Raw genomic sequence first — 14,892 nt, 5'->3', positions numbered from 1 at the left:
GTGTGAGTTACACTGTATTTCCCAGACAGTCTTTTCAGTACTGTCTACAAAAAGGGGTGAAAGACAAGAAAGAGACATCTATTTTGAGACTGGATTTGGTTTCGGAGACATATTTCAGTCTCTCTGTTGATAGCGGCTGTGGCCTGGCCACCCTGTGCTGGGAATAGACAGATAAAGGCTTTATTCTGTGGAGCGATGGGATGGCACTGGTCCTCTGTTCTCTCTGACCTCTGACCTCATGCTGAAGGAGCGATGGGATGCACCGCAGGTCAGAGAGGACGGCGCTCTGCATTGTAATGTGCATCAGCTGTGACGCTTCTCTCCATCACCCGCTCTCACCGAGAAACAGGAAAAGATGGTGATAATGAACAACTCTAATATTGGCACCAAAATAAATACGTGCTGTGGTGTGAAACAGGCTTGAAGCACGCTGCTGGAGATCCTGCATTGTTTTTCTGACTTTGCACAAGGCCAGATTCACTTACTTTGACATGCTGGTATTTTATGTTCGATAATATTTAATGAACTTGGGCATTAAAGGGATAGTTCACCCAAAAATGAAGATTATGTCATTAATGACTCACCCTCATGTTGTTTCAAACCCGTGAGACCTCCGTTAATCTTCAGAACACAGTTTAAGATATTTTAGATTTAGTCCGATAGCTCTCAGTCCCTCCATTGAAGCTGTGTGTACGGTCTACTGTCCATGTCCAGAAAGGTAAGAAAAACATCATCAAAGTAATCCATGTGACATCAGAGGGTCAGTTAGAATATTTTGAAGCATCGAAAATACATTTTGGTCCAAAAATAGCAAAATCTACGACTTTATTCAGCATTGTCTTCTCTTCCCAACTAACCCTTTAAGTAAGATTATTTGGCTGTTCATCAGTGTATCCATTCATGGCTCTAAACAGTGTGTTGCTGTAGACGTATGTCTTACGAAGGAAACTGATAGGGAGCTTTGGATGCACTTCATTGATTGTCTGCGTTCAGCAGATTTCCCTGCTCGGGAAAGTGAAACCATCTAAGTGAGTGATATCTGGACTGTTAATGTAAGACTCTCAGCAGGGTAACAGACAGCAGCGGACAAGCTTCATAACTACATTAAGGTGAGTGAGTGGCCTTAAATACATGACTCTCTTTAACCATAGTAACTGAGCTCTCCACATGCAATACAGACAAGGAGCTGTAACTGATTACATTTAATCTGGATTACGTAATCAGATTCCAAAAATTAAGTACCTGTAATTAGATTATATTACATTTTAATCAGATAAATTTAATTATGGATTACATAATTACATATTCACACAAAGCCAGTTAATTATTCATAATTTATTGATTCTTGGTATATCTTCTTTTTTTTCTCGCTCTCTACCACAGTCTTGAATTCTTGATGCCAATTGATGTTTACTGCACTTCATTTAGTTGATAAAAAATGGAATGCGTTTTATTTTATACTTTATTATTTTTTTAATCAATATGGTACACAATAATCCCATTTAAATGAATGGGATAGACAGGTCAAAAGTAATCAAAAAGTTGTTTAAAATACATTACCTAAAATTTATAATCTAATAGATTAATATCTATTAGTTAATAACTAAAATTTTCATAATATAATTTGGAATCAAGTAATCCCAGCACTGTTTAAATACTTTATATTTATTCATTTTTGAAGCCTATTTTTACCCAAAAAAAATTTCATTACAAATTTCAAATGATCGCGAATCATTTGATTAAATCTGGGGATCGCAAATCATTTGAGTCAGTTCGGGAGTTAATAGCGGGATCGCGAATCATTTGAGTCAATCTGGGGATCGCGAATCATTTGAATCAGTTCGGGAGTTCGTAGCGGGATCGCGAATCATTTGAGTCAATTTGGGGATCGCGAATCATTTGAATCAGTTCGGGAGTTCGTAGCGGGATCGCGAATCATTTGAGTCAATTTTGGATATTATTTTTTAAATCAATATGGTACACAATAATCCCATTTAAATGAATGGGATAAACAGGTCAAAAGTTATCAAAAAGTTGTTTAAAATACATTACCTAAAATTTATAATCTGATAGATAACGTTAATAACTAAAATTTTCATCATATAATTTGTAATCAAGTAATCCCAGCACTGTTTAAATACTTTATATTTATTCATTTTTGAAGCCTATTTTTACCACTTTTTTTCATCAAGTAATTTTCATGACAAAACATTTGCCTAACTTTTCAGGAATGTTATGCAGAAGAAGAAAAAGTCTTTAAAATTGTGAAATAATATGATAGTTTGGAGTCAAAATTTATAAACACTGAAAATAAAAATGCTACAAATTCTTCATACAGAATTATTTTGACATTGAGCTGAAATGTGACACAAGTTTTGTGAAATTCACACAAAACCCAAAAAACTAAATGTAGATTATGCAAATGAAACTTTTTTCATTTTCAGGTCCCCACACTTTTGATTGAAATAATATTAATAATAATAATACAGACCAATTTGTGCATCGCTATGACCAATTCATTGAAACAATCGAAGGAAACACATCTTTTTGACTTGAATGCAAGTTTACGCACATGATGAATAAATGAAATATTTTAATGCAGAGCGAAACTATTATTTATCTGGAAAACATTTCAAAAACATTGCACAGCTTTAGGCAATTCTCATGTAAACAGTGTGTTAGATGCCAACAGAGGTCACTGCAGCACTTGTAATTGTATGACACAACCTGAGAATGGAGAACTGCAGTTCAATCAAAACCTGTGTGCTTGACTGTAAATGGGTTTCTTTACTTGTTGCCAGGGGTGGTTCTAGGGTGAGTGGAGATCTGGGGCTTAGCCCAGAAAAATCCATGTATGTGACTTTTTATTTTAATAAATCAGAAAGATTTACCTTTTTTAAAATATACAAAAACAATAAAAACAAATTTAAAACATTTTATTTAAAGTATTGAGGAAAATACATTTGCTTTTTGCAAACAAAAATTAAGAATTGCAAAACAAATGAAACCGCGCAAAATAAATTATTTTTGCAATACATATTTTCCATGGTCATATTTATTAATTTATTTGCAACGCTGCTTTTATTTTGCGTGTCAGTCTAGTTTGAGCTTGCTATACCATTTTTCCTTTGCGCTTCACTTTTCTGCACGTCTCTCTTTGTGGCACTGTTTTGACGTGGGGGCGGAGTCAATGGACGGGGGCGTGTACAACATGCCTCCATGGAAGTTACGTCATCGGCCCGAGACGCAGCTCACTGATCCAGGTCCTGTCATGATGAGCAGAGACTTTAAAACATTGATGTTTTCGTTTTATTTACTTTATTAACAAATGTATGTGTATTAGCAGCGTTTGCTCAAGTTAAATAAGTTGTTAACATGAACATCTGCTGTTTATTTCTCTCAATGTGCACACTTTTATAGCATTATCTGTATTGGGATCGCAAATCATTTGAGTCAGTTCGGGAGTTCGTAGCGGGTTCGCGAATCATTTGAGTCAATTTGGGGATCGCGAATTATTTGAATAAGTTCGGGAGTTCGTAGCGGGATCGCGAATCATTTGAGTCAATTTGGGCATCGCGACACATTTGAATCAGTTCGGGAGTTCGTAGCGGGTTCGCGAATCATTTGAGTCAATTTGGGGATCGCGAATCATTTGAATAAGTTCGGGAGTTCGTAGCGGGATCGCGAATCATTTGAGTCAATTTGGGGATCGCGAATCATTTGAATAAGTTCGGGAGTTCGTAGCGGGATCGCGAATCATTTGAGTCAATTTGGGGATCGCGAATCATTTGAATAAGTTCGGGAGTTCGTAGCGTGATCGCGAATCATTTGAGTCAGTTTGGGAGTTCGTAGCGGGTTCGCGAATCATTTGAGTCAATTTGGGGATCGCGAATCATTTGAATCAGTTCGGGAGTTCGTAGCGGGATCGCGAATCATTTGAGTCAATTTGGGATATTATTTTTTTAATCAATTTGGTACACAATAATCCCATTTAAATCAATGGGATAAACAGGTCAAAAGTTATCAAAAAGTTGTTTAAAATACATTACCTAAAATTTATAATCTAATAGATTACGTTAATAACTAAAATTTTCATCATATAATTTGTAATCAAGTAATCCCAGCACTGTTTAAATACTTTATGTTTATTCATTTTTGAAGCCTACCTTTACCACTTTTTTTCATCAAGTAATTTTCATGACAAACAACTTTTCAGGAATGTTTTGCAGAAGAAGAAAAAATCTTTAAAATTGTGAAATAATATGATAGTTTTTGAATTAAATAAGATTAATAATAATAATACAGACCAATTTGTGCATCGCTATGACCAATTCATTGAAACAATCGAAGGAAACGCATCTTTTTTACTTGAATGCAAGTTTACGCACATGATGAGTAAATGAAATATTTTAAAGCAGAGCGAAACTATTCCTTATCTTGAAAACATTTCAAAAACATTGCACAGCTTTAGGCAATTCTCATGTAAACAGTGTGTTAGATGCCAACAGAGGTCACTGCAGCACTTGTAATTGTATGACACAACCTGAGAATGGAGAACTGCAGTTCAATCAAAACCTGTGTGCTTGACTGTAAATGGGTTTCTTTACTTGTTGCCAGGGGTGGTTCTAGGGTGAGTGGAGATCTGGGGCTTAGCCCAGAAAAATCCATGTCCCCCTCTGGTTTATGTTATTTATATGTTCTATGAATTATTTATTCTTTTTTTTTTTTTCTCGTATTTGTCATCTATTGTTTTGAGGTTGTTGTGTTTGAAGGCATGTTAAGTTTTTTGGTGTTAATAAAAAAAAAAAAAAAAAAAAAAGGAAAAAAAAAGCAGCTCACTAGTGACGGGATTTATGACTCTTTGAGGGGATCCGGATCTTCACGATCCGTTCCTTTCAAAGAGCCGTTTAAAAGAAGCCAGCTTGGGGGCATCTCAGTTTATCCTGGAAATAATCACTGGGAGGAATGATGAGGTGAGATTTGTAGTCAAATAATTAAAACTCAGATATGACACACCAATACTTATGTTATTCATACAATACCTACTCACAAATAAACATCAAAAACAAAGCCGGCTGCAATTAATTTCTGTGCAAAACAGCTTTTACTACAAACACTTCCAAACAAGAACATTGTTATCACACAAGAACATTTTAATAGAAAAAAAATTATTTAAAGTAGATAAAATTAGAATAAATAAAATGGAAATGTCTACATACTACATACTATTACCACTGTAAACTTTGCAAATAGGACATCAGCCCCTTCAAGTCAATGAACAATAACAAAGTGGGCTGCAATGAATTTCTGTGCAAAACAGCGTTTAGTGAAAAAATTCTATACAAGAACAGTATCACAAAAGAACATTTTAATGTTTTTAAAAGAACAAGTTTTAAATGAACACAAAATGCAATGTAAATAAATACATAGCAGTTCCTTACTTTATGGCTTTTTCTGCCTCTCTTTTTTGTCCCTTTTTTGTCCAAATTTAATATCATCACGCTATAAAGGGTTGGCCTGTTCTGGGTGCGCCCCTCCCCCTATAACTGTTCTGTCTCGCGGAGGATCTCATTTGTGTGCATCTGTGTGAAACACGCATAGGAAAAAAAAAACGACAGAAAGAACGGTGCCCCTACAGCCGCGACTCGGCTCCCATCGTTCATGTTTATGAGCCGTTCAAAAGAATCGGTTCGTTCGCGAACGCCACAACTCTACAGCTCACTGATCCAGGTCCTGTCATGATGAGCAGAGACTTTCCAGTGGATCGTTTATTCTTATTCAGTAGCATTAAAACATTAATGTTTTCGTTTTATTTACTTTATTAACAAATGTATGTGTATTATCAGCGTTTGCTCAAGTTAAAGAAGTTGTTAACATGAACATCTGCTGTTTATTTCTCTGGATGTGCACACTTTTATAGCATTATGTGTATTGGGATCGCAAATCATATGAGTCAGTTCGGGAGTTCGTAGCGGGTTCGCGAATCATTTGAGTCAGTTCGGGAGTTCGGAGCGGGATCGCGAATCATTTGAGTCAATTTGGGGATCGCGAATCATTTGAGTCAGTTCGGGAGTTCGTAGCGGGATCGCGAATCGTTTGAGTCAGTTTGAGAATCGCGAATCATTTGAATCAGTTCGGGAGTTCGTAGCGGGATCGCGAATCATTTGAGTCAGTTCTGGGGTTCAAAGCGGGTTTGCGAAACATTTGGGTCAGTTTGGGGATCGCGAATCATTTGAGTCAGTTCGGGAGTTCGTAGCGGGATCGCGAATCATTTGAGTCAGTTCGGGAGTTCAAAGCGGGTTTGCGAAACATTTGGGTCAGTTTGGGGATCGCAAATCATAGCTGTATATTTTAACTAATTTAGTAGCTATTTATAATTACATTTTCCAAGCTTGTTTAGGTGTGAAATGTGAACTCGTATTTTTTGTTTAAATCATTTGCCTTTTAACAGTATCAAGTATATTCAAAAACTAAACAAATCGTTCCTAAAAAGTGCACGCATCCAGGCTAATGTAAAGTTACATGATGAAGTCATACTAGTGCGCGTGTGCATTTTGAGTGCTTTCTTTCAGTGCATTATTCGGTGTATTCAAATGCATTTATGAATGCATGAGAATAATCACAAAATTCAGGATATGAACCCTTTGTGCCAAAAGGGTTCTTTCTTGTCATTATAGAACCTTTTTAGCATAAAAGGTTCTTTGGAGTTGAGTAAAGAACCCTATGGTTCTATATAGAACCCCAATGATCCCTTTCTTCTAACAGTTTGTTGTCATGCATTACAGTAAATGTTAATTTCATAGCAAACACCAACTAAAACTACTTCAAACTACTTGTATCCAATTGTTTTATAAGTGGCTTACAGTGTTAATGACCTTATATTAATTGAATGAACATGGAATATTTGAACTTGTTGAACTACAAAAAAGCTAAAAGGGTTTTTTAAAAGTGTTGCAAAACTTGTTGAACTTGCATAGCCTTATGTAACTTAAAATCTTTGTGTTATTTGTCAACTTTTGCTGTGTTTAATTATCTTTTACAGCATGTACTGGACTCTTGTACTGCAGATAGCCATCTATTTTACTTAGAAATAAACTTGCTACCATTTGACGTACATCATATGTCAACAGAGCCCATAGGTCATGACTTATACATTATCCAAAGCATTACTGAGGTAGTAACATAATCATCTACTTTATTAAACAAAGTAATCAAGGCTATCCTGAGTGTCAACGTGTAAATATTAATAATACAACTCTACAAAATCTTTAACAAAATCTTTTTTTGACAACCGTTTTATGAGAAACTCTTTTAATGTTGGATCCAATCCTCCATCAAAATGGCTTAAACTTCATTGTATATCGTGGCATGTTATTTGGATATAACCATATAAACATGTTATTTCTAATAAAGAGAAAGAAGTACTTTACAAAATTATTCACAGATGTGATCCTGTAAATGCAGCTGTTAGCAGATATATTCATAGTGTTTGGGATACATTTACTTTTTGTAACACATCAGTTGAAAATATTGAATATTTATTTTTCAATTGCCCTTTTTCCATTTTATTTTGGGTTGACTTTAAAACAGATATATAAAAAACACAAAGCCCTTAATTTAGAACCGTATGATATTTTACTTTGTTTTAAAAACTCCTATTTCCCTGAAAAAAACAAAATTACATTATTAATCTTTTTTTAGCAAAGTTTTATAGTCAAAAATAATTCAAAAGAAACCATCATATATTACATTTTGTAACACTGATCTTGAAACCTTTTCTAATACAAGATCAAAAAATAAGAAGTTTATAAAAAACAATACAAATTTTAAAGCTTTTTAGACTTAGATAAAACTGCTTTTGATATGGTAAACCACCAGATTCTCCTGTCAACCCTGTTTGAAAAAGGCATTTCAGGAAACGCACACCAGTGGTTTGAGTCTTACCTCTCAGATGGGTCCTTCAAGGTGTGTTGAAGAGGTGAGGTGTCCAAGTCGCAACACTAGCTACTGGGGTGCCTCAGGGCTCAGTTCTTGGACCACTTCTCTTCTCTGTCTACATGGCATCACTAGGTTCTGTCATTCAGAAACATGGCTTATCATTTTACTGCTATGCTGATGACACTCAGCTCTACTTCTCATTCCCTCCTTACGATTCAATGATAGCTGCTCGCATCGCAACATGTTTAACAGACATTTCTCTCTGGATGACGGACCATCACCTTCAGCTCAACTTGGCTAAGACAGAACTGCTTGTGGTTTCAACAAACCCATCACTTTATAAATCTTTCACCATCAAGTTAGGCTCATCAACCATAACTCCTTCTAAAACAGCTAGTAACCTTGGAGTTATGATTGATGATAAGCTGAATTTCTCAGACCACACTGCTAAAACTGTCCGGTCCTGCAAATTCTCTTTATACACCATTAGGAATATCAGGCCCTTTCATTAAGAACATGCTCTTTGTTCAAGTCCTTTTTCTGTCCAGGCTGGACTATTGCAATGCTCTCTTGGCAGGTTTTCCAGCCAGTTCTGTCAATCCTCTACACTTAATCCCAAATTCTGATGCAAGATTACTCTTTAATGAGCTGAAAAGAATGCACGTCACACCTCTGTTCATCAATTTACACCAGCTACCAGTAGCCGGCATTAATTAATGTTTGCCTGCACCCCTTTACCTAAATTCATTACTTCAGACTTAACTTGCATTCTCTAAGTGAATAACCCATTATTGTGCATTTCAAAGAGGCACAAAATCACTTTCACTGACTTTTTCATTAACTTTGTGCATGTGTGTAATTATATAAAAATAAATAAATAAAATAAAAAATAAAAACTTTCTACGTGTAGGCATTAGGCTAACCGAGAATTGTCATTAGCACTTACATATAGTTGCTCTTTTGTTCATTTTTGATTGCTTCTATTGTCCTAATTTTTCAGTTGCTTTGGATAAAAGTGTCTGCTAAATGTAAATGTAACTGCCCTTATATTATATAACACTTTTTTTTTAATCCAGGTTTTTTTTTTTCTTTTCTTAGTGCTGTCGAAAAATGTACTGTGATTTTTTTTGTGTGTGTGTGTGTGTATGTGTGTACTGTGTATATTTATTATGTATATATAAATCCACACACATACAGTATATATTTTTAAAATATTAACATGTATATATTTATATTCAGATAATTTATATTATATATATATAAATAAATATATTCAATATATAAGTATAACATATTTTTTCTTAAATATATACATGCATGAGTTTATTAATATAGGCCTATACATAATAAATATACACCCTAACCACACATATATTGTGTAGTCCTAAACAAAAACTTTTATTTTTGATGCGATTAATCGCAAGAAATAATTTGACAGCACTACTTTTTATATGTTTGTTCATTTTATGTTGTTTGTTGTTGTTATTATTCTGTTTTACATGCTTTAAACATTGTACAGCATTGACTTATATTCGCCTTGGATCCAAAATCCAGCAGCTGGATTTGTATGAAACCAGAGCGAGTCTGCGATACCAGGATGACATAATTAAACAATTGTACACCATTTTGAATCGAGTTTTTATTTTTATTTTTTATCTAAACAAACGCAAATCTTTTACAGGTCGTTATCCAGGGTTATTACACGGCTCTGTGGAATACTTGATTCTGATTGGTCAGTCTCGACATTCCGAGGTACATTATCAGTTTATATTATATATTATATACATTATATATTATCTTTAATCAAAAATGTAAACCTACCCTCCCCCTCAAAACGAATAATGATTAGTCGTTTTGAGGGGGAGGGGAGGTTTACATTTTTGATTAAAGGTAATTAGGGCATTAAAAATAAATAAATAAATAAAACAATGAAAAGCACGGATACGTAATTTATAATAAAGAGTACAGAATTCCATTAAATAAGACAATTTTGATTTCATGCCAACTTTACAGAATTATCATTACGTAACATAATTTGTCAGGAACATTAAAATTCACAGGAACGCGGATAATTCCGTCACACTGCTCGCTCTACGTCACGTTTCATAAACATTCCGCAACTGCTACTATGAAAATGATAAGAAATAAAGTGTTTGTTGTCAAACACCACTCGTCTTCTTCCATATGCAGCAATGCTCTTCAGATGACCGGCCCAAAATAGTCTGCTAATCTTTCTGCGTGCTGTTGCAAAGATCACCACGTGCGCTTTCCTTCCCTTACAGGTCCATTTACCATAGCAACGGCCAAGCAAATCCCCGATTGGCTGCTCAGGCGTGACGCAGGATACATTTAGGGAATTCCGTCAGCTGTGCGGCGGCGCGCTTCAAAACGCCGCGCGGGTCGAGCTGTGCGTCAAACTCTCCGCTGCGCCTCCTTTGAACGCGGTGAAACTTTTCCACCAGATCAGAGTAACGTTACGAGCTGTTTAAGAAGATGTGTCACGTGCAGCGAGCGACACAGACAGCGCTGGCTTTCTGAATAAATCATTTAATAACCTGTGGGAACATCCTGAAGCTGAAAGTGTTTGAAATGTAAGTGACCTTCTTCAAACTCCAACTTCACACTATATATATAACATTTGTTTTGTGTTGCTTGAACACTAAAAACACCTTAAATAATGGGAAGTCAATATCCATGCTCATTATTGATTTGATCATGATTTGAGATAAAGGTAGAGTTCTAATAATCCATATTAAAATTTCCCATATGAGAATCCCAATGGAGAACATCTCCAGAAATGGCAGGGAACACAGAATTCTTGCTGGCCGGATCATGAACAGGAAGAAACAGAGAGGGCAAAGATGGGAAAAGTGAGCCGGTGTAATGCACAATTTTTTTTTATTCTACAGTTTTTAATTATTAAAGGTCATTTAGTTCCACTGGATCGAGTCTGGGCACAATGATGGTGGTAAATGATATTATTATGGCTTTGCTTTCTTTTCAAACTGTGTGCAAATGGACAAATATTCATAGTAGTCTGAAACTGAAGGTAAACATGAACAATGCACCTTAAATAAGCCCAAAATTTGTAAAATTGAAATGGGGTCATGTATGGATCGTTACCTAAAAATGAAAATGTTTTTCCTAATCTGACTAACATTAGATGATTTAGTCATTAAGTTAAGAACCGGATTAGTCTGATTCATGAATGAAACATTTCATTTGTGTTGCTCAATACAGTTTTTGAGTATCTGCCGATACTGATGTCAAATCCATACCAGGGCTGTTTTTTTTCTTCTTTTTTGTCTTAATCAGTTTAGAAAATCTACACCTTATTACCTTGCTAACTACACACCGCTCCTTAATAAATACAGAAAAAACATGACTAGGTAACACTTCACAATAAGATTGATTAGTTAACTACGATAGTTACAACACAAACTAAGAACGAACAACACTTCTACAGCATTTATTACCTTTAGTTAGTTTCAACATTTACTAATGGATTATTAAAATCAAAAGTTGTGCTTGTTAGCATTAGTTAAACAACATTAAATTGTATTGTTCGTTGTTTGTTCATGCTAGTTAATACATCAGTTAACATGAACTAATCTAACCTTATTATAAAGTGTTACCAGTGACTGTATATACTGTACCGGATCAACAAAAATGGTTAATATCATCATAAATACCCCAAGGACAGCAAGAGTCAGTTTTCAATGAATAATGACCTAAATTTCAACATAATAATCATCACAATCACAGATCTTTTTCTGATACGTTTATGGTGCTTGTGTGCTTTAAAAAAAAATCTCTGTTCATTATAATTGCACGAATAGCAAGAACAGATCCTAAATATTCTGAAATGAAGTCACACCGGTTTGGAATGACTAATAATGAACGGATTCTCATTGCTGTGTGAACTAGGCCCTCTCCCTTTAAAATTACAAAGCATTTGCATTATCATTGTTCACATTCATAGTCTCCTATTGCATTAGTGATTTTTACCGAACTCAGGCTCTTTCTTGTACAGAGTGTAAATAATGAAAGTATGTGCTTATCTTTCTTTATCTGACGTACACCGAGCAGATACAGAGAGTCACGGTGTTCCTGGATTTACCTTATCGTGTCTCATTCCCCAGATGGATCAGTGACAGGGTCAACACACACACACACACACACACGGCCAGCTCGAATGTCTTCCGTCTCAGTATCCACGAGCCTTGAGGCCACCCGCGGGCGACTTTAAATAGATAAACACTTGAACTTTGCAGCCATGGCGTTAGAGGAAGGTTTGTGTCACTGCACTAATATTAGTCAGCAGATCCAGACGTTCCCAGTGCTGGGAGTCGTGAGCTTGGATGGGAGCTCATCCCAAGTGTCTGACGGTATTTTGTTTCGTTTGGAGTGTTGTTGAGTGTTTTTCTGTTTGTTAGAGACAGGTATGTTCTCCGATGCTTTGGAGGCCGTAGGAAGGGTGGAGGGGTTGACGCTGTCCCCTCCACAGAGTCTCCCAGACCCCGATGATGAGGTGGAACTGGGCACCGAAATAAAAAGACGAGGCAGATATCGGCATAGCTTACAAATACTCAAGCCCTTTCGGATCACGCACAAGTAAGTTCTCATATAATAATTATAAAAGAATTAGCAAATCGTTCTGGTGTACAGAATGAAGAATTGACACGTCATTTCCAACAGTATTTTAATGCTTAAAAAGTGGAAGAATCACTTGGCAGGACTTCATTAAAAAAAACCACACATACACAGTGTGTGTGTGTGTGTGTGTGTATATATATATATATATATATATATATATATATATATATATATATATATATATATTGTCTGAACTGTTAATTTTATAATTTTTTTGTGTAAGTCTAGATTAAATAAATGTATTTTGTGATTTATAATGACAGTCATGCCACAGAACAATTTTCACAATTATGGGCAAAATCTGTGTTGTTTGCTGTCCAGCCAAATTATCTGAAACGAAACAAATGATAGTTACCCCTTTCTTTGAGGACAATAAATTTGCTTTTAGTGTCAAAATAAAGCACTGTACAAATAAAGGTGACTTAACCTTTAATGAACCTTAAAATGAGGCTACGAGCTGCTTTTATCATCCTCCACTTAATTTATTACAAATTGTTTAAGTACATCACTTCAAATTGAACTCGCATTAAACATGACAATGAGTCATTGACACCATTGCTTCAAACCAAATTGTAAAAGCTTGTGTTGATAAAATAAATGTATAGTGTATTTTAAAATGTTCTCTGTTAAGTTCAGTGTAGAAAAAAACTTAACTTACACATCTACCTCACTGCTTACACAGACCTGTTACAATGGAGCCAAAACTAACATATGCACCAAAATACTTTTGTGTGAGGTGTGAAACAGGCCTCAGGAGATGTTTGTTTCATTGCCAGTTGGACTCAAGTGACAGTCAATGAGGTCCTGATAAGAACGCTCTTATCCTTTTCTCACAGACGGCTCGATTTTTAACATGCTGACTGATAAAGAGCCGCTGAATTTTTTCACTGCTTTGTAAGAGTTCTGAGAGGGACGTGCAAACTGCTCTTCAAACACAAATGTGTGATTCATCTACTGTTTGGCCGCAGCGAGTAAAGATTTTCTCTCGTGTTCAAGGTCACGCCGTTCTCAGACATAGCACATAGCGCCTAGATGACTGATACGAGCCAAACTCTTCCATTTTCACCCCCAGACATCAGCACCCGGTGGACAATGCAGGATTTTTCTCCTTCATGACCCTGCAGTGGCTGTCCCCTCTTGCATGGAGGGCCCACAAAGAGTCCAGTCTCAAGATCGAAGACGTTTGGGGTCTGTCTTGCCACGAGGCCTCAGAAACGAACTGCCAAAGGTGAGCTACTGGTGCAAACCTTCCAATTCGTCATCAAGGATTGTCTACCGTAAAGCTGTGTTTGTCTGGGTGCAAATACCCAGTGCGCGATTTGGGGAAAATTTGGGCTGAATAGGACTGAGTGTGCATTAATAAGCACTAAACACATGTAATAGGCTGCCTGTTTCATTAAAACTGCATGCTAGAGGGCGCCCTCGCGCAGAAACTCCAAATAAGCATCACAGAAGTCATAGAACTCATGACATTACAGGAAATCCCTTATATGGACAAAGTTTGCTGCAGAATAAAAAGAAGATAGGAATGCATGATTAAACATGACGCAAGTAAACACACAACGTGATAATATAGTGTTTATCTGTGTTCCTCAAACCATCTTGGATATTTTAAGTCCATAATCCAGTGCTGCTAATAGACATAGTTTTATTATAGTATAGAACGTAATTTATCTTTATTCTGTGATAAAAAAGCAACATCAGATCAGAAAATGAAGTGATTTCAAACACTTGCTTGATGCTTTGGAGTAAAATCATACTATTTAATATTCTCTTTTGTTGGAAAACTGGTTCATAAATGCTTCTCAGTAGTTTGGGAGGATGTTTAGCGCATGTTGTCTTTTCAGATGCATGTTACATACCTTACCCAGGTAGAACAGATACGTCTGCAAAACGTCTGTTAAAGATCGCTTCTTCTGGAAATCATCTGCTTTGTACAAACATCTGATAGACGTCACTACATTTACATATATTCTAAATCATAAACATCTTAAAGACATCTTCTAAAGGTCTTTTTGACATCTGATAGGAAATGTACTTGCAGATGTAAATGCAGACTTCAAAAAGACATCTCCGTGATGTATGTGGTCTATCAGACCATTAAGATTGTGAAAATTAATAAATGAACCGCTCTTTTTAAAATCTGACTGACATTTGTTATGACATCCCCGTCGAACATTACAATGCTCATGATAAGTAAGTAAATCCACTTCACCAGCTCGTTAATCTTTAACAGCGATGCTACAGAGCTCAAAAACTAAATACTAAAGTTGGCAACATGCTTGTTTCTCTGGTGCA

The 14,892-nt window shown here is 35.9% G+C and overlaps 1 protein-coding gene across 1 annotated transcript in view; it reads left to right on the top strand.

Annotated features, from left to right (window-relative positions):
• Positions 1 to 10,313: 10,313 nt before the first annotated feature.
• The window catches only part of LOC128027370 (ATP-binding cassette sub-family C member 5), a 33,942-nt gene continuing 29,363 nt past the window's right edge, over positions 10,314 to 14,892 (top strand). The window contains exons 1-3 of the mRNA XM_052614930.1: positions 10,314 to 10,529; positions 12,375 to 12,552; positions 13,667 to 13,822. Of these exons, the coding sequence (XP_052470890.1) occupies positions 12,383 to 12,552; positions 13,667 to 13,822 (326 nt within the window). The 5' untranslated portion in view covers positions 10,314 to 10,529; positions 12,375 to 12,382. The remainder of the gene's footprint in view (positions 10,530 to 12,374; positions 12,553 to 13,666; positions 13,823 to 14,892) is intronic.

This window comes from Carassius gibelio, chromosome A14 (assembly GCF_023724105.1).
Source record: "Carassius gibelio isolate Cgi1373 ecotype wild population from Czech Republic chromosome A14, carGib1.2-hapl.c, whole genome shotgun sequence".
Classification (NCBI taxonomy): Eukaryota; Metazoa; Chordata; class Actinopteri; order Cypriniformes; family Cyprinidae; genus Carassius; species Carassius gibelio.
Note: the sequence above shows the minus strand (reverse complement) of the source record. Positions and strands in the feature narration are given on the sequence as shown.